Source organism: Euprymna scolopes, chromosome 42 (genome assembly GCF_053919585.1).
Source record: "Euprymna scolopes isolate OS-2025 chromosome 42, ASM5391958v1, whole genome shotgun sequence".
NCBI lineage: Eukaryota > Metazoa > Mollusca > Cephalopoda > Sepiida > Sepiolidae > Euprymna > Euprymna scolopes.
This window is the reverse complement of record NC_136523.1, coordinates 34,827,919-34,852,214: the sequence shown is the minus strand read 5'-3', so window position 1 is coordinate 34,852,214 and position 24,296 is coordinate 34,827,919. Positions and strand designations below refer to the sequence as shown.

The following is a 24,296-nucleotide window of genomic DNA, read 5'->3' as shown; positions in this document are numbered from 1 at the left end:
TCATCTCGCGTTGCCAACGCTACGTTCCAACATTTCCAAATACAACCGCTGAGATACAACGCGCTGCTCTTTACAAACAAACTTTTCTTTCTCCAACTTTACAATATGGCAAGGAAGAAGAGAAGAAAAAAAGAAAACAACATACTGAGGATGGGGTTTGAGTCCGAAATATATTTATATTATAAATTTCAAACAAGTAAAATATGTTTTTTTTTCCTAATAATATTACGTTGTGATTTGGCTTTCAAACGTATTGATGCATATTTTATTGTATATAATGTGACACATTCATCATTTTTTTTTAAATATTTCTGTAAATAAATATTTTTAAATTCAAAACAGTTTACCAAAATATATAACATTAACTTAAATAAACATTTTAAAAAAATGTGATAAAATAAATAAAATAAAAAATAAGTAAACAGTTATGAAAAAAAAACCAGGTGTCATTTCCATTTTGTGATTCCATAACTCAATTGAGAGACGTAGGTGTCTTCTAACGTGTTTGAAAGTTAAGCTACCATATTATGCTCAATTTTCGCACATTTTTCCCCAGATTATTATCATTATTACATGATGGAACGATAAAATTGTCACCCTAGAAAAGACAACATGATTCCATTTCCGTTTGATGAAAACCAGTTTTCTTTTTTTTTGTTCAAGACCATCTACTAGTTGGCCAGTTGTGTACAAATCCCAAGAGTGATAGAAGCTTTCTATCATGTCTGAAAGTGGTACAATGTTCAACGAGCGAGATCGGAGATGCACCGCTGTACAACGTATACTCTCTACCAATCCAAGTTATTACAACAGGACCATTGCCAGCACCCTCAAAACGCAAATCCGAACAGTTCAACGCTTGAGGGTACAGTTCAACGAAGTTTATGGTTATGGTCTTTGGTGTGGTTTCAAGTGAGGGCCACATCATGCCACCTCACATCTTCGAAAGTGTACCTGGATGTGCTGAAGAGTGTGGTGATCCTCTCGTGCAATCAGATGGCCACTGGCAGACCCTGGGTGTGGCAGCAGGACTCGGTGCTGGCCCACAAATCCAAAGATACCCAGAAGGAGTACTACAACTTTGTACCCTTCTCTTACTGACCCCTCCCCCCTTCTCCACTGACCTGAACCCGCAGGACTACTTTGTTTAGTTATATGTTGAGAACATCACCAACATGACCTTCCACAATACCAAAGCCAGCCTGACTGCCGCCATCCGCCGGTGTTTCTGGAAAAGGCATGTTCCCAGTTCCGACGGTGATTGAGGCTGAAGGCGGCTACATTGTATAGATGTCAGCTCTACTACATAATAAAGTTACCTGAATTGATTTTTTCAATATAAGTCGGAAAATAAAGCTGTAGTGTTTTCTTTTGAGCAACAAATTCATCGTTCCACTCAGTATATTTAATTACTCTCATTCCTTCTCTCCATTCAAGCATTGTACTATTTCGACAAGGGATGCTAATATTTCCTTTTGGTCATTTCTGTTTTTGGGGTGCACCAAGCATAATTGATCCAAATTTTACTTTTTGTTCTTATTTTTATGCATCCTTTCACGAAAAACACTCGTCTAGCTGAAACCACTATTAATAATTTTCCCCACTCTTTATCTGTGCCTAAATCAAAACATAGATTCCATAAACAAAGCTTCTTTCTTAAAATTGCACGCCTGTGGAACTCTCTTTCATTTGCCTGCTTCCCAGCTGACTGCAACTTGGTTGTCTTCAAGTCCAACATAAACAACTTTTTGATGAACCACCCCCTTAAGTAATCCAATTTACCAAATCTCCATTACTAACGATTGCTACAATATTATCTCACTGACTACTGTACACTCTATAACTCTTATCCTCGAGTGGCCTCTGGGCTTTGATAAGTGGTGACTTCTATGTAAAAAAAAAAAAAAAAAAAAAAAATCAATGCTTGAAATAGTCTGACATTTATTTTTTGTTTTTTTGAATTCTTCATTATGAATTAATTTTTTTTTTTTTGGAAGTTGACCAATTTCCATAGACTTTGACGCTGCAGCCCTGTTTTTCTACATATTACAGCAATATAAAAGAATTTGGGGTCCTTATGCAGTATAAGTACAGCATTATTGCCAGAATCATGTAGACGGTTTACAGAAAATGTGGAAGGTGCCGAAACACTGAGCGCCTTAATCCTAATACAAAAAAAATCATCAAAAAAAAACATTTATTTATTTTTTTTTTAGAATCCTTGGAGATGAGGCTTCATAATTTGTGTATTCATTCATTTGCGGACTCTTATATTATATTAAAAACAACAACAACAACAACAACAAAAAACAAAACAAAACAGCATTTGGTACGGACCAGACAATGGAAGACTAGTTGGTTGGTTGTTTTTGTTTTACGGCATATCAACCCTTTTCAGGTTATTTAATGCCGAATCCAAAGATTTTGAAGAAAACTTTTTTAATAGAGTATATTTGTTGTTTTCACGTCAGTTTCTATTTAACCCATAGTTGGGACCCTAACAGGTACTACCACTCTGGGTCAGAGTAGACCTGGGAGCAATGGTAATTTAAGGCTGGCTCCACACTCCCCAAAGCCCACAAGTGGGGGCCTCACCACTGGATATAGTTTAAGGTCATATCCAGGACCCCCATTGAGGGATTATACCCTCTGCAGGGGGGCAGTCGGCGTATTCTAATGCCCTACCGACAGGGCCCAAAAAAACATTTTTTTTTAATAGAATCCTTAGCGATGAGGCTTCATAATTTGTGTATTCATTCTTTTGCGGACTCTTGTATTATATTAAAAACAACAACAACAACAAAAAAGAAAACAATAACATTTGGTACGGACCAGACAATGGAAGACTAGATAAGATCACAAAATTGGATTTATAAGTTCATAAAATCCAACTTTGATTAACTCTGAATAGGTGTTGAGTCTCTATGATTCGAGGTCAGTATTATCTGAAGGAAAGTTGTGGATGTCCTACGCCCCTCCGAGGGCTCAAGGCTATGCATGGACGGACTAAAATGCATTTTATTTTTTAGAATCCTTTGAGATGAGGCTCCATACTACGAGTATTTATTTATTTTTTTTGCGGACTGTTACCCACGCTGGATAGAGGCGTTTAGTCTCTACCGTTCCAGGTGAGCATTGTTTGAAGATAGTGGTTTTAATTCTACCCAAAGCAGGCCAGAGGAAGGATTAGTTGGCCAAAACGTAGTGAGACAACAACTATGGAAGGCAGTAATTACTGGGGATACAGTTAAGAGACTCAGCATTCCTATCCTGTCGTGGTTAATCACCTGAAGAAGGCCAGAGGATGAGTTGGCCGAAATGTGGTGAAACAACAACTATGAAGACAAGGACAACAATCCGCAAAAGAACGAATACACAAGAAAACATTTGTTTGCTATCTTTTGTTTATCATAAAAAAACTAAATATTAATTCATGAAACTTACCTTACAATGAGTGTTTTTTTTCTTGATTTGAGTTTTAAATTGCTAAAGTTTTGTAAAAGTTGTCCAACATTCAAGAATATTGTTTTCATTTTTAATGAATTTTTCTTTGAGTTAGCTTCATACTGACAGAAATAATATATTCTTTAGTGAAAAAATTGGCCAGCGCTTGTGCCAAAAAAAAAAAAAAAAAAAAAAAAAAAATTCACATTTTTGTTAAGCACATTCCTACCTAAATATTTATTTTGATTTGAACTTGTACAGTTTAATCAAGACATTAAAAAATGAAAATATTGAAAAAAGGTTATATTGTACGTATACGTTTAGGACTGAAGATCTCCGGAAAAAAAAATAAATAAATAAAAAAATCATTTAATTTGACCGAGTACTTTTTTTTTTTACAGCGGAAAAACACATGTTTAGGAGAGCGCATTGCAGTCAGCTATTATGGAACTTTTTGAACACGTCACGGGGAGATAACTCCATGTAAAGTGCTGACACTCCCTCCCCATCTTTAATACTAGCTTTTCTTCCTAAAAATTGAACCTTTTGCTCGGTATCATAAATTGTTTTTTCGCTCTAAAAAAAAAATAAAAAATAAAAAAAAAATAAAAAGAAAATAAAAAAAATAAAAAGAAACTACTTGATGAGATTAAATGAAATTTTTTTTTTTTTTTTTTTTTCGGAAACTTTGTTCCATAACCGATATGTACAATATAACCTTTTTCGATATTTTCATTTTTTTGATGTCTTCATTAAACTGTACAAGTGCCGAACCAAAAAAATTCAGAAAAAATTTTTTGGTTTGCAATATTAATTGTTTGTTATTCAAAATATATTTATTCATGAAACCTACCTTACAATGAATCTTTTTTTCTTCTTGAATTGAATTTAAAATTTCTAAAAGTTTCATAAAAGTTATTCGATATTCTAGAATACCGTTTTAATTTTTTAAGTAGTTTTTCATTGGATTTTTTAATTAGTTTTTCATTGGATTTTTTAATTAGTTTTTCATTGAATCTTTTAATTAATTTTTCATTGAATCTTTTAATTAATTTTTCATTGAATTTTTTTAAGTAGTTTTTCATTGAATTTTTTAAGTAGTTTTTCATTGAATTTTTTAAGTAGTTTTTCATTGAATTTTTTAATTAATTTTTCATTGAATTTTTTAATTAATTTTTCATTGAATTTTTTAATTAATTTTTCATTGAATTTTTTAATTAATTTTTCATTGAATTTTTTAATTAATTTTTCATTGAATTTTTTAATTAATTTTTCATTGAATTTTTTAATTAATTTTTCATTGAATTTTTTAAGTAGTTTTTCATTGGATTTTTTAAGTAGTTTTTCATCAGATTAGTTTCATACTGTTAGAAATTATATATTTTCCATTGAAAAAAAAAACAAAAACACAACAGTTTTGTTCAGCACATTCCCGCCATTTTCGTAAACTGCCTGAACGATTCCAATGATAACATAGACGAGTACCGCAAAAACCAAAAAACTTTTCAAATAAATAAAGCAAATAAATACACGGGCAAAAACATAAAAAAATACTCGTAAAAAAAAGAAAAAAAAAAGAAAAGCGGAATGTTTGTAAGAATTTCTTGTTTTAAATGCAGCCAACGAGGCCATTTATACAATTTCAACGAAAAAAGCTAAACGACATAAAACAAAACGACAAAAGAAAACAATGAAAATGATAAATAAATTACAGAAGAAATACGTCGACAATGAAGCCCTAAAAAGAGGAGTCATATTTATTTTTTAATTTTCTTAAACAGGGATCTTATATAGACAAGATTAAAAAATTCCCAGGTTTTTCCCTTGCATCGTTTGTTAGGCATGTGAGAATATATATAAAAAAAAAAATATAGGCGCGTGTACAGAACCTGCCCCCCCCCCTAAAAATAGTACTTCAAGGTCAAAAACTTGCCAACAGAAAGTGTTTTTTTTGTTTTTTTTTTATTCAATTTTCACCCCAAACAAGGCACAGTGCCACTTTGAAGCAGGAGGCTACTATCAGGGACTTAATTAGCGGGGTCATTATGAAGGGAGATGAGTAGAAAGATGTTTGTTAACATTACACTTGAACTTCTGCATATCATTGCAGTTGGGAAAGCAGAATCCCGGAAGGGAGTTCCAAAGACCCGCAGTTCTGGGGAAGAAACTATTGGAGTAAAAGGCTTTCTTGCACCTAGGGATCTCTACTGTAAAGGGATGAGACTTAGTAGCTTGTCGGGTTTGTCGGGAAGGTACAAGTGTTTGCAGTTCGTCAGAGCATTCACCATTAAAGTATTTGTAGAACAGGCAGAGGGATGCAACATCTCGTCGATGGGATAGAGGCTGAAGCCTAGATGACAGTTCAGGACCTATCAGGTTGGCGACTCTCTTTTGAACCCTGTCCAGGAGCGAGAGACAAGCAGCAGATGCACCAACCCAGATGTGACAACAGTACTCCATACATGGGCGAATGGTTGCCTTATAGAAGTATAGTATACTGTCAGGCGTAAGTAGTTTTCTAGCATGGTAGAGGGAGCCAACCTTCCTTGCAGCAGCCTTGGCAATGCTCTCAATGTATCTATTCCAGTTCATAATCCCTGTAAACGTTAGGCCGAGGAGTTAGATTGAATAGATGCCAACCCAGACAACGGCAATTCTCTCCTATTTTTTTTTTTTTTTGTTTAACGGCATATCAACTCTTTGTGGGTTATTTAATGCTGAATCCAGTTATTTTGGGAATAATATTCTATGTTGTATCCAGTTATTTTATATGAGATTTTTATTCTTCAAGCTCATTGTATTTACAATCGTTAGTTCGTAGTTTTTGATTTGGTTGTTTTATAGTGGATTTTGTCATTTTTGTTCTCTGCCTTGCCGAATATGATTGTGTTTTGCAATGGGAGGGGGAAAAGGGTTACAGTATGATTAATCCTGTATTATGAATGTAGTTATATTGTTGATAGTGTTTTATATACAAATTGTCCTCATTCTTAAGGAAGGTTTCTTGGAGACAAATAACCAAAGGATTAAATTTGGTTTGCAACAATAAAATTTCATTGTAATTTGCCTTCAATCCACGCCAGTTCCATTGGATTTTCTTGTAATTCATGATTATTTTTTTGGTTTGAGGAATAACTTCAGTTTCCATGTCTTCTAATTCCGTAAATCTATTTGTAGTAGTAGTAGTAGTAGTGGCTTCTGTTTGTGGTAATTTCTTTATATTATTTTGTTTTTTGGTAGATGTATTTTTTGTTTGTTTTTCAAGTGTGTTTTTTTCACCACGGGGAAGACATATTGGTGACCTGTGTGGTCTTTCTTTCAACTGATTTTGTTTTTCCTTAGTTTCGTCTTTTTCAACATCTGCACGACATACTGGTGATTTTTGTGGTCTTTCTTTTGATTGACTTTGTGTTCTTGGATGTTCTGATTTTGGTTGAGAATTTGTTTTATTGGTAACTTTAGTTGATGATTTAATGGGATGATTAATTTTTGATGATATGTTTGGTTTGATTTCATTTATAAATTTGGGCCAGTCGTTTGGTCCCAATTGTAACAATTTGTTTATTAGTATTTCGTATTTGGAGTCTTGGTTAGTGATGTTGGATGATATACAAACTTCAGGTGGCTTGAGAGTACGTCTTTTCCTTCATGTATCCATCTATTATTTTCCTGGCTTCGAGGAAAGAGATGTTTTTGGTATGTTTTATTGACACTTCCTTTTCTTTCTTCCAGATTCTGCATGCTCTAGCATAAGCAGGATGGTTTTCTCCACAATTTGCACATTTGCAATCAAGATTGCAGTCATTGACAGTGTGGTCTGGATCTTTCTGGCCACATCTGTCGCACACTGCTCGTCCCCTACATGCATCCTCATGGTGCCCAAACTTCTGGCATTTAAAGCACCGAAGTGGGTTTGGTATAAAGAGTTCGACTTTTCAACGTTGAACCCAATTTTGGTTTCTTTTGGGATATTGGGTCTATCAAACTGCATAATGTAAGTGTTCATATGTATAGTCTGATTCTCTTTTTGTATTGTAATTCTTTTAACGTTTATTACTCCTTGGTTTTTAAGTTCTTTTGTTATCTCTTCAATAGTGCACATTGATAGGTCTTTCGATTTTACTACACCTTTGGATGTATTCAGATTCTTGTATGGATAAGTTTTGATATTTATGTTGTGGAAAGTTTTCATTCCTAGGAGAAAAGTGGCATGTTTTTCTCTTTCTACTTCCACCAGTAGGATTTTATTTTTTAAAGTTTTTACATTTTTTGGGATAATATATGCGGATATAATTTTATGAATAATAAACGGTGATAAGTCAGTTATTTTGGTTTCTTTGGTGGATTCCAATACAATAAATTTTGAGGATGTTTGATGTAGTTCATTACCTGAACTATCCGAGTCGACGTGTTGGCGCTTTTATGATTTGCCATACATATATATATTTTAAATTCATTGTTTATGCTCCCCACCCACCTCAGAGTCCAATATTGGGACATGTTAAGGGGGAAACCCATTCGCCTTGTCATGCCAGGGCTACATAAACAGTATACATGTCCCAAATGGGAGACATGAGTACCCTTAATCCTTTAGTTACACAATCCAAGTCATTTGTGGTAACTTCCGGCACTATACAGCCATGTCATGACTTTAATCATTTGACACATTTGACCCTAGCCACCGCCTTCTAACACATGGAAAAGAAGGGAAAATATGCATATAGTTTATAGTGGTATAGGGTAGAACTGTATTTGTTACGGTTTAGAGGAAATTGATAGAAAAGTAGAAGATGTGTTAGGGCTTGACATAACTAGCCGATTGATTGGATCGGGCCCCTCCGACCGTCCGTCTAGACTTGTACGAGGCCAAAGTGAAGTGTTGCAACTGACATCTTTAATTTCCCTAGATATCAGTTGCTCAGCCACCAGGATACTTTTCTGAGTCATTACGGGTCGCTACCCACGGCCAACAGGTAATCCCTTTGAGAGGCTTTTATTCTCTGCAGGGGGACAGTTGGTGTATTCTAATGCCCCACCGACGGGGTTGGAAAGTAGGGAAGGAAAAAAAAAAAGGGGAAAGAGGCTGTTGTTTTTTTGGTTTTTGCAGAACATAATTAAGTTTTACAAAAGAGAATAGAAAACAAAAACAGAAGTTTAATGTAGGTGCATTTCGTCTCGGGAAGCCAATAGACAGCCTGATCTGGTAGCACCAGTCTCTCCTCTTTGCCAGAAACATTTCTCATGGAATGTGAGAACTAAAAGACAAAATATTATGAGGCTGCAATACTAATAATACAATTGCAAATTTTTATTTTTTTTTTGTTGCAGAAATCACTCCAGACAAGGCATGAAGCCACTTGATGTAAGGAGACAAAAAAAAAAAAAAAAAAAAAAAAAAAATACTATTTCAAGGACAAAATTCTTGCCAACGATAAATGTTGGATGGGATAGATTCTGATCAAAACAACAGCAAAAGTTATGCGGCTGCTAAAAGTAAACGCAAGATCCACTTTCTCCTTTACTTAATCCAGAAAAATCGCTCACGGAATGTGAGGACTAAAGGACAAAATAAAAATAAAAGAAGCGAAAGTTATGCGGCTGCCAAAAGTAAACTCAATATCCAGTGTCTACTTTCCACTGTTAAGTGGAATAGGTTCTGACCCAGAAAACAGCAATTCTTACCCCTAAGTCAGAAAAATCACTCATGGAATGTGAGGACTAAAGGACAAAATAATGGAAGTGAGAGTCACGAGGCTGCTGAAAGGAAACCCCGCTTTTTACTGTCCTTAGTTTAGTGTGGTGTCTGGAGCGACAAGAAAGCGAGAGTTTTTGTAGTTTATAGTGTTGGGAAACAGGGTAGGCAGAAAAAAACAAAACGTAAAAAGAATTAGGAAAGATGAATAATTTCAAGATGTAGGGGGAACAAGCGTTTTGCCATAGAGTATCCGAGGCAGTTTAGTGTCGTGTCTATGACCCCTCAGTTAGAGGGAAAAAAAATTGTATGGTTAACGGCCAGCTACATCGAACAATCATGTTGACACAGCAGTTCTTGCCAGATCACCAAAGTTAAGCAATGATGAGCGTAGCAAGTACCAGATGGGTGACCATCTGAGAAGGTTAGGCGCTGTATGTGCTGTTCGAAGTCATAGAAATTTCCAGGTTAGTATCTGGGGGCGTGTTGCAATATTTTGAGAATAATGGGGTATGATCCCACACAGTCGGACGATTCTATTTATAAACGATGCTGCTAAGAACTGACGAATCAAATTAATTCACGTTCTGCTACCAACCAATCAGAAACCAGAGTTGCTTCATAAATATTAAACCTTTTCTGGAGCAATTTCACATGTTCTTTTCCCGGGTTTCGACACGGTAAGAATATTTTGTTCTGTGGAACTGTCTACTACAAACAAGTCACCTCCCAGGACTTGTGTGTAACAGCGAACCATCTGAAAGTCAAAATGGCTTACACTTCTAGAGGGCGTATTTAACACACGGAATGGTGGGGAGTGGGGGTGGGAGAGATAAACCCCTGAATCAAGACGGAAAGCAACCGTCTTGATTTCATCTACCGTCTTTACTTGTCTTCCCGAGATCACCATGGCTCTAAAATTTGGAGAGCTGTGGTCGACAAGGCTGTTAAAACAGCAAGGTATGGACATCAAACAAGGATAAAAAACAAAAATAAAACAAGATAAAAAAAACTGTGGTCACATGTAAAGCGCTAAGACAATAATGGCATTCAGCTGACCAAAGACGACAAGACAAAAGATGACCAGTATGTTATCAACAGACTTACCTGATTGTATAGCATGTAAGACTAGAGAAGAGCATAAGAAAGAAGACAGATTAGTGACAAAAGGATTAGAAAAGTTAAAGACGCGTTTCTCATTTTTATTTACTGTTTAATTTTTCGTTTGTATGTGTATATGTACTGTGTGCATGTGTGTATGTGCGTACTTATATGTCTATATATTTAAGACTGACGTGGCACCTTCTCATTGGCTATACCTCCTTCTTCTCCTCCTCCTCTACCTTCCTTCCTTTTCCATTCCCCTTTTCCCCGTGCATCCTCATACTTTCACTACACCGATGAAGACTGAAGGATCGGTCGAAAATTATGTACTTATAAAAAAAGTTTAATTTTTTTTTCATAATATTATTTTGTATTCCTGCACGTCACCAATTAAAAACGAATAAAGAAAAGTTATAAACTTTTATACTTTTCGTATTCTTTTTTATTCATATATATATATATATATATATATATATATTTGTTGTTTTAGTAAAATATATTTTTTCAATTATATTTCGCTTTGTGTATACCAATTATTTTTCTTTACAAGCTCAATGTATGCTATGTATAACAGCAGAGCACATAATAAAAGAATAACAGTATGGTTACATTCCAAGATCCAAATATTTACTTTTTTTTTTTAATGTAAAACAGCTCCTCCAAACATGTTAAAATTTAGGAACATTTTTTACAGATCCTTTTCGTCATGCAGAAACAAACAGTTATTGTTATGTCGATATCATCTCTTTTCGTGTATATACTCCTCAGAAAAATTAGAAACTCTTTGCTTGGATGAAAAAAAAAAAAAAAAAATGCATGACAAGATAATGTTGCAAGAAGAAAAAAGTTCATAGAAGACTCAACATCATGTGTTTGTTCCAGCAGCCATGTTTGGAGGAGCTGTTTTGCATGAAAAATAAATATTTGGATCTTGGAATGTAACTATACTGTTATTCTTATATATATATATATATATATATATATATATATATATTAGTGAACGAATAACAAAAGTCTATATTCCAAAATTCATGATGTTGACCATCTTATAATTCATTCCTTTAATTCAGTTGACATTTACAATTGACAATTGTAAATGTCAACTGAATTAAAAGGAATAAATTATAAGATGGTCAACACCATGGACTTTGGAATATAGACTTTTGTCATTCATTCACTATATTGCTCTGTAATTACATTGAGCTTCTTAAATAAAGATTGGTATATATTATGAAATAAGATACATTTCCACAGAAATATATATGAGGGTCATTCTAAAAGATTACCCCCCTATATTTTTTTTAACTAACAAAAAGTTGAAAATCTATGAAGACAGGAGTGGTAACATTAAAATGAGCAATCTTTTGTGCTCCGTAATTTATTTTTCTCAATGCACATTTGACACATCTTTGCTTCTGACACATGTCCATGACAGGGGTTGCTTTCTTAAAGTCTCACACTGTCAATATCTGCAACAGAGAGATGAAACTTTCAGATCATAAATGCATAAGTTCAGTCATCATAATATTATTTGCAATCCTCTCTTTGATCTATTTGGGCGGAATAAAAATAGGAGACATTACTTTTGGAACGCCTCTTTGCGTGTGTGTGTGTGTGTATGTATATATATATATATATATGTATATATATATATATATATATATATATGAGGGGAATTAAATTATGCAAATTAACATTTACAAAATTTATTGTTCAAAGACAAGGAATACAAATTAGAATTAATGCCTTACTTATCAAAAGAGTTTTAAAAAAATTAGCTTTTTTTCTTCAGAGGAAAATAGCAAAAAAAAAAAATTATTTATAGCCTTGTTATAAAATTGCTGGTTGGCGCAAAAACTAAAAAACTGCAAAGTTCGAAAGAGAGTAATGGTTGAAAAAGTATAAAAAATACGAGAAAGAGTAATAAAAAAAAATAAGTGAACCATGCATGGTCCCCCGTGAGTGCACAGTGAACGAGGCATAAAAAAAATGACTAAGTTCAGCATTTGCCCCCCCCCCACTCCCATTTAGTCCCAAAAGTAGACATCAAATCCTGCTGAAAATGAACAAACGGTGCAGTTTTAGACCTTAACATACGTAAATTTGAGTTCTGCACCATGCAAAAAAAGAAACGACTAAGTCCATCACCCCCCTCCCCCCCCGCATTTAACCCCAAAAGTCCCTAACACCTTAACATATTTAAATTTGAGTTCAACACCATGCAAAACTGCTAAATAGACATACAGAGAAAATTTTTGACAAATATGGTAAAATAGTCCCAAAAATGGAGTGTTTTTATAAGCTCTAAAAGAGCCCCTGGGGCACACCCAAGAGTTATCGCGAAGTATAGACAAACAAAATTATATAGAAATCAGTTAGTTACAACTTTTCAGAAAGTTTTATAAAAATCCAATCAATTTTTTTTAATAAGCACAAAAGTGTCAATTTTAGCCATTTTAACCTGAAAGGCACCTCTAGGAGGCAACCGGAGTTTTCACAGAAAATCGGCTCTGTTACTTTTTTACTCATATCATGTTTAATGCTTGTGCAAAATTAAAAAAAATTCCAAGGCATAGTTATTGAGAAAAGTGCGAATGGACAAGGGTGAATTTACAGGTCTATTCTCCTTATGTCGGGGATTGGGGGGGGGGACTAAAAAGTTACCTTCTTTTTAAAAGTTTCACAAATTATGTATATATGTTTTGTTTTTTTTTTGCAGTTAATTCTGTCTGCTACAAACTGTTTTAGCTGAGTTACTTTTGCTAATGTCACATGACCCAATATGTCCGACCCAGCATGTAACTTTATCAAACTATTTTTAATCTTACTAGAACTGTTGTTAATGAATAATAAATTTTCTATCTTATCGTTTTTTGTAATTTTTGGATATGTTACTATTTGCAACCTGACAATTTTGTAGGTAGCATTTGTTTTACTTGAAATTTAATACTTTTTTCGTTATTATAATAGAGAAGCACGAAAAAATTAAATTCCAGCAGTACTTTCAACATGTTTAAAAAAAAAAATAACGGCAGCTGACCTACCTGAGGATTATCGTGAGGTGAGATTCCAACTCTGTACGTAAGTTCAGTAAATTTTTCTTCCACTTCTGGTTCCGGTTTTGTCCGTAGGTAGACAGGGACAACTTCATGATTAAAGATCATTAGACGACCCTCGGTAAGTTTCTGAAATTTAAAAAAAAAAAAAAATAATTATTGGTAAGTGTTACTTGCTTCACTTCTTTGCATACTTCAGAGAACTTCACCACATGCTTGAAAACAAAATTTGGTACTTATACAAAATAAGGACTATGCTAGTATTAGAATTTTCCGGGCAGTTAACATAAAATACCAGAAAGTGCGGAAAAACTGAGTCAATGAAATTGAAGGAGCCAAAAGAAAAATAATCATTAAGAAAATATTTGTTCATTATCATTGGTCTGTTGGATAGCAGGGGTTATATATATATATGTAAGGTTTGTATATAATGCATGTGGGTATATAATGAGTTTCTTCATGTTGTCTGGTGTTTCATAATCAGGGCTCTACGGACAAATTTATCTTTAGTTGACCTTTGGCAACTAAATATTTTCGTTTACTAGCCAAATAGAAAAGTTACTAGCCAAACCCACATGACATCTTCGTTCCGTGATGAGTATGTACATCATTTCTAAATATACAACAAATTATTACAATATGGTTATCTTCAAGTCTAACGTAAACAAGTTTTTGATGAGCCGCTCCATATAAGTTAACAAATTCACCAAATTTCCATGACTAATAATTACTATATTGTCCAATTTCCACTGTAAACTCTTTAACACTTATCCTCGAGTGGCCTCAAGGCCTTGATAAGTGGTGATGCTCATGTAAAAAAAAAAAAAAAAAAAAATTTTTTTTCATGTTGATACTTGAAGGTATAAACATTCTAATTTCTTCAGACGTTTTTTTAAACGGCCTTCATAAAAAAAAAAGTATATTGTTCTATTAAACTTTTATTGTTTAAATAATTTAACTTTGTTTTATTAAAAAAAAAAAAAATAGCTGAAAAGATATTTTTCATTCAGTAGTAAGCTTTGAAAGATTGTCATTGAAAGAAACACAATATCCAAAAGATAAGCGTTTCATTATTTCTAGTCGCCACTTGGAAAAATCACTCGCAATGTAGAGCTCTGATAATGTTCCTTATAGATGTGTGTATAACTGTTTACATGTATATGTTAATCCTGTGTTTAAGGGGCGGTTTATCAGGAATTTGTTTATGTTGGACTTGGAAGTCTCCAAGTTGTAGTCAGGTGGGAAACAGGCAAACAGAAGAGAGTTCCACAGGCGTGCATTTCTAAGAAGCCTGTGTTTAAGACTCACATTACACATCCATTGTATCTTCCTCCTATCATTTCTATCCATGCAACACATGTCCTCAACCTGGCCAAGTTTCACTTCCATACATCATACTATATACACATGCCTGATCCTGTTATACTTTAGTTAACAGCGATAACGCTCTGCTAGTTAGTAATGACAGAAGTTCTCTGAACTCAATCCACTCCTAACTCTTGTAATCATGCTAGCACCTGCTCCACCCTGTGTTCCAATAACGTCATGAACAAAAATACTTGGTTATAGTCAGCTAACATACTTCCTAACTTCTGGTGTAGCGCTACCGGAAGTGTTAACAAGGCAAATCAGTTTCTTTCGCTTTTTATTGTTCTTCAGTATTTCTATTGTGAAGCGATTTATTGAAAGACGGCATAAGAAAAGGACATTATTAAAAGTTAACAAAATTATAAAAACATAAAAATAATACAATTAGTCTTTATTTGCACTTTTAATAACAGAATAAAAAAATAAAAAAAAAACGTTTTTAAAGAAATATATGTTTATGAAACTATAAAAATAAGTTTTGGTTTTTAATTTTTAAAAGAAAAGTTTTTTGTTTGAATTTATATAATAAATATATATTTATGAAAATATAAAAATAAAATTATAGAAATCAAAATGACGAATAAGTTATAGGCATGAAAGAAAAAAAAGGGTACTTGTAGAGTTTAATCAAGACATTAAAAAAATGAAAATATCGAAAAAAACTTTATATACTGCATATCCCGTATGAAATGAAGTTCTCCAAAAAAAAAAAAAAAAAAAAAATTCACTGAATTTCATAGAGTAGTTTTTTTTTTTTACAGCAAAAAAAACAATTTGTTATGATACCGAGCAAAAGTTGGATTTTTAAGAAGAAAAGCTAGTATTAAAGATGGGGAGGGGGTGTCAGCACTTCAAACTGAGTTATCTCCCCGTGGCATGTTAAAAAAATTCAAAGATGTCTACCTTCAACGTGCTGTCATAAAAATGTGTTTTTCCACTGTAAAAAGAAAAAAAAAAAAAAAAAAAACTACTTGATCAAATTAAGTGAAATTTCTTTACGGAGAACTTCATTTCATAACGGATACGTACAATATAACCTTTTTTTTTTCTCTCTCTCTCTCTCGATATTTTCATTTTTTAATGTCTTGATTAAACTGTACAAGTACTGAAAAAAAGCGAAGGAACTTATTCGCCTTGTCACCACTTCTGGTAGCGCTACACCAGAAATTAGGAAGTATGTTAGCTGATTATAACTCAAAACTTATCGACAAAAAAAAAAAAAACATAAAAAAAAACATTAATGATAAACGTGAGCAATACTCACCTCCAGTTCCATATCTTTGTCTGGTGATAATGCCAGTGGAAGCAAGACATAATTCTTCAAAAGTGAAATCTTTTCACTTTTCAACAGACGACTCAAAGAATTCAGCTGACCAGAGAGCAAGGCAAAATTGTCGAGAACATTTGGCCTGTTAAAAATAAACCAAAGAATTAAATTAAGAATTTAATTGACAGAAATGCAAGGTGGAAGGTTAGGCAACTGAAGGAGGCAGACATATGCCTTAAAAATAATAAAAAAAAAAATAATAAAAAAAAAATAATAATAAAAAAAATAATTAAAAAAAAAATAATAAAATAAAAAATTACTAAGCAGACAAAGTCTAGAAATTAGTAGCATTTGGGAGCCTTTAATTATAGAAAAAAAAAACATTGTAAACCCTTAAATTTTGTTGATGGAAGGGAGATAATCCCTGTCGATCTTTATTAGAATTGCCTCCCTTTGTAAACCAATTTTTCATAAATACGAAACAATAACCTTAAAATAGAGACTAACTCAAAGAATACAAAAATATTGACAGAGCCAGTAATTTTTCTCTTTTCTTTTCCAAACAACCACCAAAATGCCTGAAGACGGTCAAAAGACAATCCGACCGAAATGTTACACAAATAACACTAAAACTGAGAACAATAGTCCGATCAATACAAGTAATATAGACTAAAAATGTTAACAGGACATTCGATTACTCCGGCTACGTTCACACTAGGTGGTTTTAACTGGCTTCCTGTGAATTTGTATTTGAAATTTATATTTGTTGATCTATACAAAAGCGTTTTAATCCAATTTATTCTTCAAATTCTTGTCTTACTACTGACAAAGACGAATTTGAAATTGGGAATCTGCACTGAATTTCGAACGCAACCACACAAGGACCTGTGATATAATAGATGAGACAATTCTGAAGAATACCACACCACTTTTTTTTTTTTAGATCGAATAAACTCAAATCAAGCATTATTGAAAGAAGCAAAAAAAAAAAAAAAAAAGAAATAACTTTTAGTTTTTTTCAAATCAGCCCATTTTAATTATAGTTATGACCATTCAAACTATCAAAAAAATGCGTATTTGCTGGACATTTTGCCTTAAGTCAGTCCTATTCAAATGCATATAAGCTTGTGACTGAAAATGGTAAGAAATTTAGCCAATTTACAAACTAACCCATCTTTAAAAAAACTGTAAATTCAGATCTTTTTAAGATATTATGAAATTTTGATCATAGAGGGGCGTGCAATAAGTAATGCCCCTGGCCCACTTCCCATAGCAGTAGAACAACAAAACTTGGCACAGTTATTAGTCTTTCTCTACATAGGAACCACCCAGAGTTATGCATTTCTCCCATCGTTTGATGCAGCTCTGGAGACCGTTTTTGTAGAACACCCCAGGTTGGTCCTCCAACCACGACGTGACTTCAGAAATCAAGGCTGCATCATCTGGGAAACACTTTCCTTTCAAAACCAACTTCATGGCTGGGAAGAGGTGAAAGTCAGAGGGTGCAAGGTTAGGAGAGTAGGGAGGATGGGGTAATATTTCATAACCACACGCCCGTGCTTCTAATCTGGTGACTTGCAAGTTGTGGACTGGAGCGTTGTCCTGCAGGAGGAGGGTACCTTTGCTGATCTCGCCCTGCCTCTTGATTTTGATAGCTTCCCTTAATTTCCTCAAAAGTGAAGCATAATAGGCTCCTATAATTGTGGTACCCTTTGCCAGGAAATCTGTCATCACTACTTCGCCATGGTCCCAGAAGACTGTGAGCATGACCTTGCCAGCAGAGGGCTGCACCCTTGCCTTCTTTGGAGGTGGTGAGTCCGAGTGCTTCCATTGCATTGACTGGGCTTTGGTCTCTGGATCATAGTGATGGACCCAGATTTCATCCTGTATAATCAGTCTTTTGAAAAACTTTGACTCATCTTTTTGGCACATCTTCAAATTCATCATCGAGCACTCGACGCGTTCTCTCTTCTGGAATGGTGTGAGCAACCTGGGAATCCATCTGGCAGACATCTTATGCATATGCAAATGGTCATGAATGATAGTTTCCATAGACCCTGTACTAATCTTGACATCTTGGGCTATTTGGCGAATAGTAATGTGCCGATCTTCCAAAATGGCAGCCTCAACTTGACAGACAGATGCCTCATCAATGGCAAAAGGTGGGGGGGGGAACAGGTCTGGGAGCTGTTTCCACAGACTTCCGTCCATGTTTGAATTCACGATGTCAGCGTTTTACAAGGTCATATGATGGGGCATCATCACCATAAGTTTCTTTCATTTCATCAAAAGTCTCTTGTGGTGTGCGTCCTTTCAAATACAAAAACCGGATCACTGCTCAACATTCAAGAGGCTCCATTGTTGTCTAAGAAAGAAGTTTTGTTCATGGAATCTACATCTTGATTTAGGCACAGATAAAGAGTGGGGAAATTACTGACAGTGGTTTCAGCTGGATGGGTGTTTTTCGCGAAAAATTGGCGAGGGGGGAACCAGAGATTGGAGCACAGACGAGCACTTGCCATGGAAATAATGATAAAACAAAGACAGGTTCACAACGTCTCTTCTGTGGGAGAGAGAGGCATCCCCACTTGGCCACAAAGTCTATTTTGTACTCTATCAAGGCAGGATAGGCTGTTTTTAGCAGCTCTTGCCCAGATGTGGCAGCAGTATTCCATCCTTGGACATACTTGGCTTTTATATTTAAAAGTTTCTGCACTCTTCTTTCAATTGTTATGACTTTTGATGACATTTGTTGGTTTGAAGATTTGTCAACAATATTTACGCGTGTGCATCCAGCTCCATATGCGTGTGTGCACAACCAGCAACAATTATTTCGGCATTGGCGCACTTCTCATTTTTTTAACGTACCCCCCCTCCAGTATTCTTTTAGAATGAACCCAATTTTAGTCACAAATTCAGCTTCTCCGTAGACTCAATATGACCCTGCACTATATAACGGCAACTTCCATCTGCTCACTGTTTTTCTCGCAACCTCATATCCTATAGCTTTTCATCCATCTTCATCCCATTTTCTTCCCTTTTGTTTATTTTTACTATTTTTTTTCATCTTCCATTTTTTCGTTTCTTCTCGCAACCCGATATCCTATACCTTTTCATCCATCTTCATCCCATGTTCTTCCCTTTTTATTTATTTTTTTTTTTATTTTTATGTTCGTTTTACATTTCCTTCCTAATGTACTCTATGCTCAATGTCGCATTTCCCTATATCTGGAACCGCTTCTGATGAGAAGCATTAGGCTTCAAAATGCCTCGGTATAAAGAGTGTTTATAACCGCTCTTCCCATTGATGATTTTTCTTATTGAACTGACAAATAAATTTATATAAACCTATATTTATTTTGTCTATCATTCCTTATATATATATATATATATATATATATATATATATATATATATATATAATTTAATTATTGTAGTATATATAATTTAATTATTGTAGTATATATATATATAATTTAATTATTGTAGTATATATATATATATATATAATTTAATTATTGTAGTATATATATATATAATTTAATTATTGTAGTAATATATATATATATATACTACAATAATTAAATTATATATATATATATATATACTACAATAATTAAATTATATATATATATATATATACTACAATAATTAAATTATATATATATATATACTACAATAATTAAATTATATATATATATATATATATATATATATATAATTTAATTATTGTAGTGTATATATATATATATATATATATATAATTTAATTATTATAGTATATATATATATATATATAATTTAATTATTGTAGTATATATATATATATATAATTTAATCATTGTAGTATATACATATATATATAATTTAATCATTGTAGTATATACATATATATATAATTTAATCATTGTAGTATATACATATATATATAATTTAATCATTGTAGTATATACATATATATATAATTTAATCATTGTAGTATATACATATATATATATAATTTAATCATTGTAGTATATACATATATATATAATTTAATCATTGTAGTATATACATATATATATATAATTTAATCATTGTAGTATATACATATATATATAATTTAATCATTGTAGTATATACATATATATATAATTTAATCATTGTAGTATATACATATATATATATAATTTAATCATTGTAGTATATACATATATATATAATTTAGTCATTGTAGTATATACATATATATATATATATATACACACACAAATGATACTGAGCGAACAAGAGGATGAAGTGGAGAATACATACACACACACACACAAACATATATACCTTGCCAAATGGGATATTTACCATGTGATGTTTGAATATTCATGTTCGATTTTCATCAAGAAACTTTGGATACAGTTCTTGAGATCCAAAATCCGCTGCGTAATGGCATCCAACGTAGCTTCAAGTTGTTTTTCTTCACGCTAGAAAATAATAATAAATAATAGTTAAAAAGGGAAAGTCGTGCCAGATTGTAGATTTTGTCGTTCCAGCAGATCACAGAGTGAAGATCAAGGAGACAGAAGCGGAGCAAATCCACGGAACTTGCCAGAGAGCTCAAAAGGATATGGAAGATGAAAAAAGTCAAGATAACACCACTAATAGTAGGAGCACTAGGAACAATACCGAAAAACTTTAAAAAGAGAATGAGAGAGATTGGAATCAGAGGGAGAGCTGAAAAGATACAACAGTAATGAACGTGCTAGAAAACTACTAACACCCGAAAGTATCCTGTACCTCTATAAGGCAACCATTCGCCCATGTATGGAGTATTGCTGTCATATTTGGGCTGGTGCATCGGCTACTAGTCTCTCGCTCCTTGACAAGGTTCAAAAGAGAGTCGCAAATCTGATAGGCCCTAAACTGGCATCAAAGCTTCAGCCTCTGTCCCATCGACGAAACGTTGCATCCCTCTGCCTCTTCTACAAGTATTTTAATGATGAATGCTCTGATGAACTGCAAGCACTTGTGCCCCCACGACGTGAACACCCTCGACAGACCCGACAAGCTGCAAAATCCCACCCCCACACTGTAGAGATCCCTAGATATAAAAGATCTTTCTACTCCAGTAGTTTCTTCCCCAGAACTGCTAGACTTTGGGATTCCATTCCAGGTCACTGCTTCCCCAACTGTACTGACATGCAGAAGTTCAAGTGCAACGTGAACCAACATCTTGCTGCCCAAATCCCTACATAGTACCCCAGTAGTTCTTTCCCCTGATAGTAGCCCCCTACACCAAAGTGGCAATGTGCCTTGTTTTGGGGTGAAAATGTAATAAAAAAAAAAAAAAAAAAAATTAAGGAAAATCCTTAAATGCGGAGATTAACACACATGAATTACACACACAAACTAAACATACAAAAAATGCTACAGATGTAAAACCCAAAGGGGTATCACATGGAATTATGAAAACTGAAAATGTTGTGAGAAAATGAATGTTAATAAGTTTTGCAGAGAAATAAAAAAACAAATATCTTGTCATGAAGTTTTTTGAATTATTGGAAGATGGATTTATAGTCTGTGTATTTTTCTCTCTTGTCCTTTTCTCTTTTATATTTGGTTTCCTCATTTTTTTTTATATGTTTATAAGGTACTTGTAGAGTTTAATCAAGACATTAAAAAATGAAAATATCGGGAAAAAAAAGGTTATATTGTGCATATCCGATATGGAATGAAGTTGTCCGGAAAAAAATTTTTCACTTAATTTCATCACAGTTTTTTTTATTTTTATTTTATTTTTTTTTTTACAGCGAAAAAAACAATTTGTCATGATACCGAACAAAAGGTTCGATTTTTAGGAAGAAAAGTTAGTATTAAAGATAGGGAGGTAGTGTCGGGGCTTTAAACTGAGTTATTTCCCCGTGGCGTGTTCAAAAAATTCAAAGATGGCTACCTTCAACGCGCTGTTATAAAAACGTGTTTTTCCACTGTTAAAAAAAAAAAAAATACTTGATCAAATTAAGTGATATTTTTTTTTCGGAGATCTTCAGTCCATAACGGATACATACAATATAACCCTTTTTTTTTTTTTTTCGATATTTTCATTTTTTTAATGTCTTCATTAAACTGTACAAGTACCGTTTATAATTACGTTTCTGAATTTGGCAGACCTAAAGAATCTTCCTTCCCATCTTTATTTTTATTTTCGTCTTTTTTTTTTTTTTTTCAATTTTTTTTTTTTTTCACCGGATTATTATCGAATGGACACTAGATTACCAGATTATAAAAAAAAAAAAAATTAAATTAAAAATAAAAAAGTCAATATTTAAATATTTGTAGAGATTGCTCAGTTTCTAATGCAACGTTCTAGTAAATCGATCACCCATTTTAGAACCACTCGATGTTCTTTAGCCCAAAATTTTACGAATTTAGCCTTTTTAAAAAAATAGTTTAGCTTTATTTTGAATTAAGCTATTTTTTTTTTTTTTTAAATAATCTCAAAATGAGGTTAAACTGCTTTAGAAAAGGCTACTGAACGACCCCCTCCCTACAAATATTTAAATATTGACTTCTTACCCATTTTTTCGATAATCTGGTAAACTAATGTCTAATCGATAATAATCCGCTGAAAAATAAATAAAAACATTGAAAATAGAACTAAAACAGGGGCAAGATTCTTGAGATGATATTTGAATTCTTTGGACTATTGTTCTCATCTTGAGTGTCATTTACACAATGTTTCAGTCGATGTAACCCCCGACCTTATTTCGAACGGAACCTTTTATTTTCATTCACGTCGCGAGGGCAGCATCTTCTCGTTTTGAGTTCGATAAGATTGGCAGAAATAGGGTTTGTATTACTGTACACATAGATTCGAAAAAGTTGTCAAAAAAAAAACAAAAAACAAATATATAACAAATAAATGTTATCAAAGGCAAGATAAGTTACTTTTCTACCAAACTGGATATATTTTTCGTGTTTTTATTCAATGTAACATGCTTATTCAGCTCGAAAACCATACAGTGTTTACCGATGTATTGGAAAATTCAAGATGGCGTCTGACTCTCTCTTTAACACGGTAAGTTTCGGAAAAGGTGTTATAAATAAAAAATTGGATAAAATACTGTTAAAACTCGCTCAATAAATGTTACCGTGACATAGGTTGACATATATTCGGCGGGTTTTTAACTGTATTTTATCCAATGATAATGTTGTGAGAATGACACTCAAGATAAGAACAGAAGTTCGGAGATTCCAAATATCAATAAACGATTTTAAAACATAGCACGGTAACATAAATGCATAAGAAAACAAAAAAAAATATGCTTATGCACTTATGTTACCGTGCTAATTTTTTATAGTATTTTCAAGTTAAATTGAAGGTTCTAGTGCAGTGCACTTATTGATCCGTGCTGAAATAATAACGTTATTATTTAAAAATAAATTCTTAACATGGGGAGGGGAGGGTGTTTTTAACCTTACACTTGAATAATAAAAAAAAAAAAACATAAAACTTTAAGTAAACTTGGAAATACGATTTTAAAAAAATCGCGCGGATCACGGATCAGTAAAGTGCACTAGCAGTGAGCACCAAATTGAAGTTTCACGATATTAAATTATTAGGTGAAAGTACAGAATTGTTACAAAATACGATACCCACCCCATGTTAAGAATGGCTTTCTAAATAATAACGTGATTATTTCAGCACGGTAACATAATTTAAACTGTTATTTTATATTATATGGCGTGTCGTTAAAACCGGTATTTCCCAAAAAGAATGTTTTAGAAGATCTATAAAATTATCAATTCACATCGTATGGATGGCAAAACCAATTTCTATTAAACAATAATCGTAATTATAATATTGCAAAGAAAAAAAAAATGAGAATACCATAAACTAAATAATTTTTAAACAAAAAAAAAACCCACCTGCATTTTGCGATGAGATAAATAAATACTATTTGAACAAACCGGAAGTTTGCTTCAAAACAACGGAGAGTTCCGCCGGAAGTCGCAAAATTTAGCTGAGATAACCAACCAAGTTAGAAATAAGGTCTGGCTTGCGGCATTTAAATTAAATTGGGCAAATGTGTAGTTTAGCGGCGTAAATTATTTGACAGACAAAAATTATTTATTTTTTATATAAAACACATTATTAGACCCTAAGGCTGAAATAAAACCAGAAAAAAATTCTTTTTTATTATTTTTTCATTATTTTTTATTAGACGACATACGAGGCTGCCGTATTGCTTTTAAAAATTGGCTTTGCTAAGGTTGGACAGATTGCCTTTTTTAAGGCCAAATTTGGCCTTTTTTTACGAAAGAGTTATGAACCTTGTTTTTGGCCGCCATATTTTTTTGCAATGAAAGAGCGTAAAAGGCCAAAGTTGGCC

General features: G+C 33.2%; 1 protein-coding gene across 2 annotated transcripts in view; it reads right to left on the bottom strand.

Annotated features, from left to right (window-relative positions):
- Positions 1 to 23,934, bottom strand: part of LOC145267013 (mediator of RNA polymerase II transcription subunit 8-like) — a 42,105-nt gene extending 18,171 nt beyond the window's left edge. The window contains exons 1-5 of one of the 2 annotated variants that reach the window (XM_080122912.1): positions 23,833 to 23,934; positions 20,269 to 20,387; positions 15,929 to 16,073; positions 13,285 to 13,425; positions 10,244 to 10,264 (exon numbers count right to left, since the gene is read on the bottom strand). In XM_080122912.1, the coding sequence (XP_079979038.1) occupies positions 10,244 to 10,264; positions 13,285 to 13,425; positions 15,929 to 16,073; positions 20,269 to 20,387; positions 23,833 to 23,838 (432 nt within the window). In that variant the 5' untranslated portion in view covers positions 23,839 to 23,934. The remainder of the gene's footprint in view (positions 1 to 10,243; positions 10,265 to 13,284; positions 13,426 to 15,928; positions 16,074 to 20,268; positions 20,388 to 23,832) is intronic. The other variant, XM_080122913.1, reaches the window with a different exon arrangement.
- Between the last annotated feature and the right edge of the window lie 362 nt (positions 23,935 to 24,296).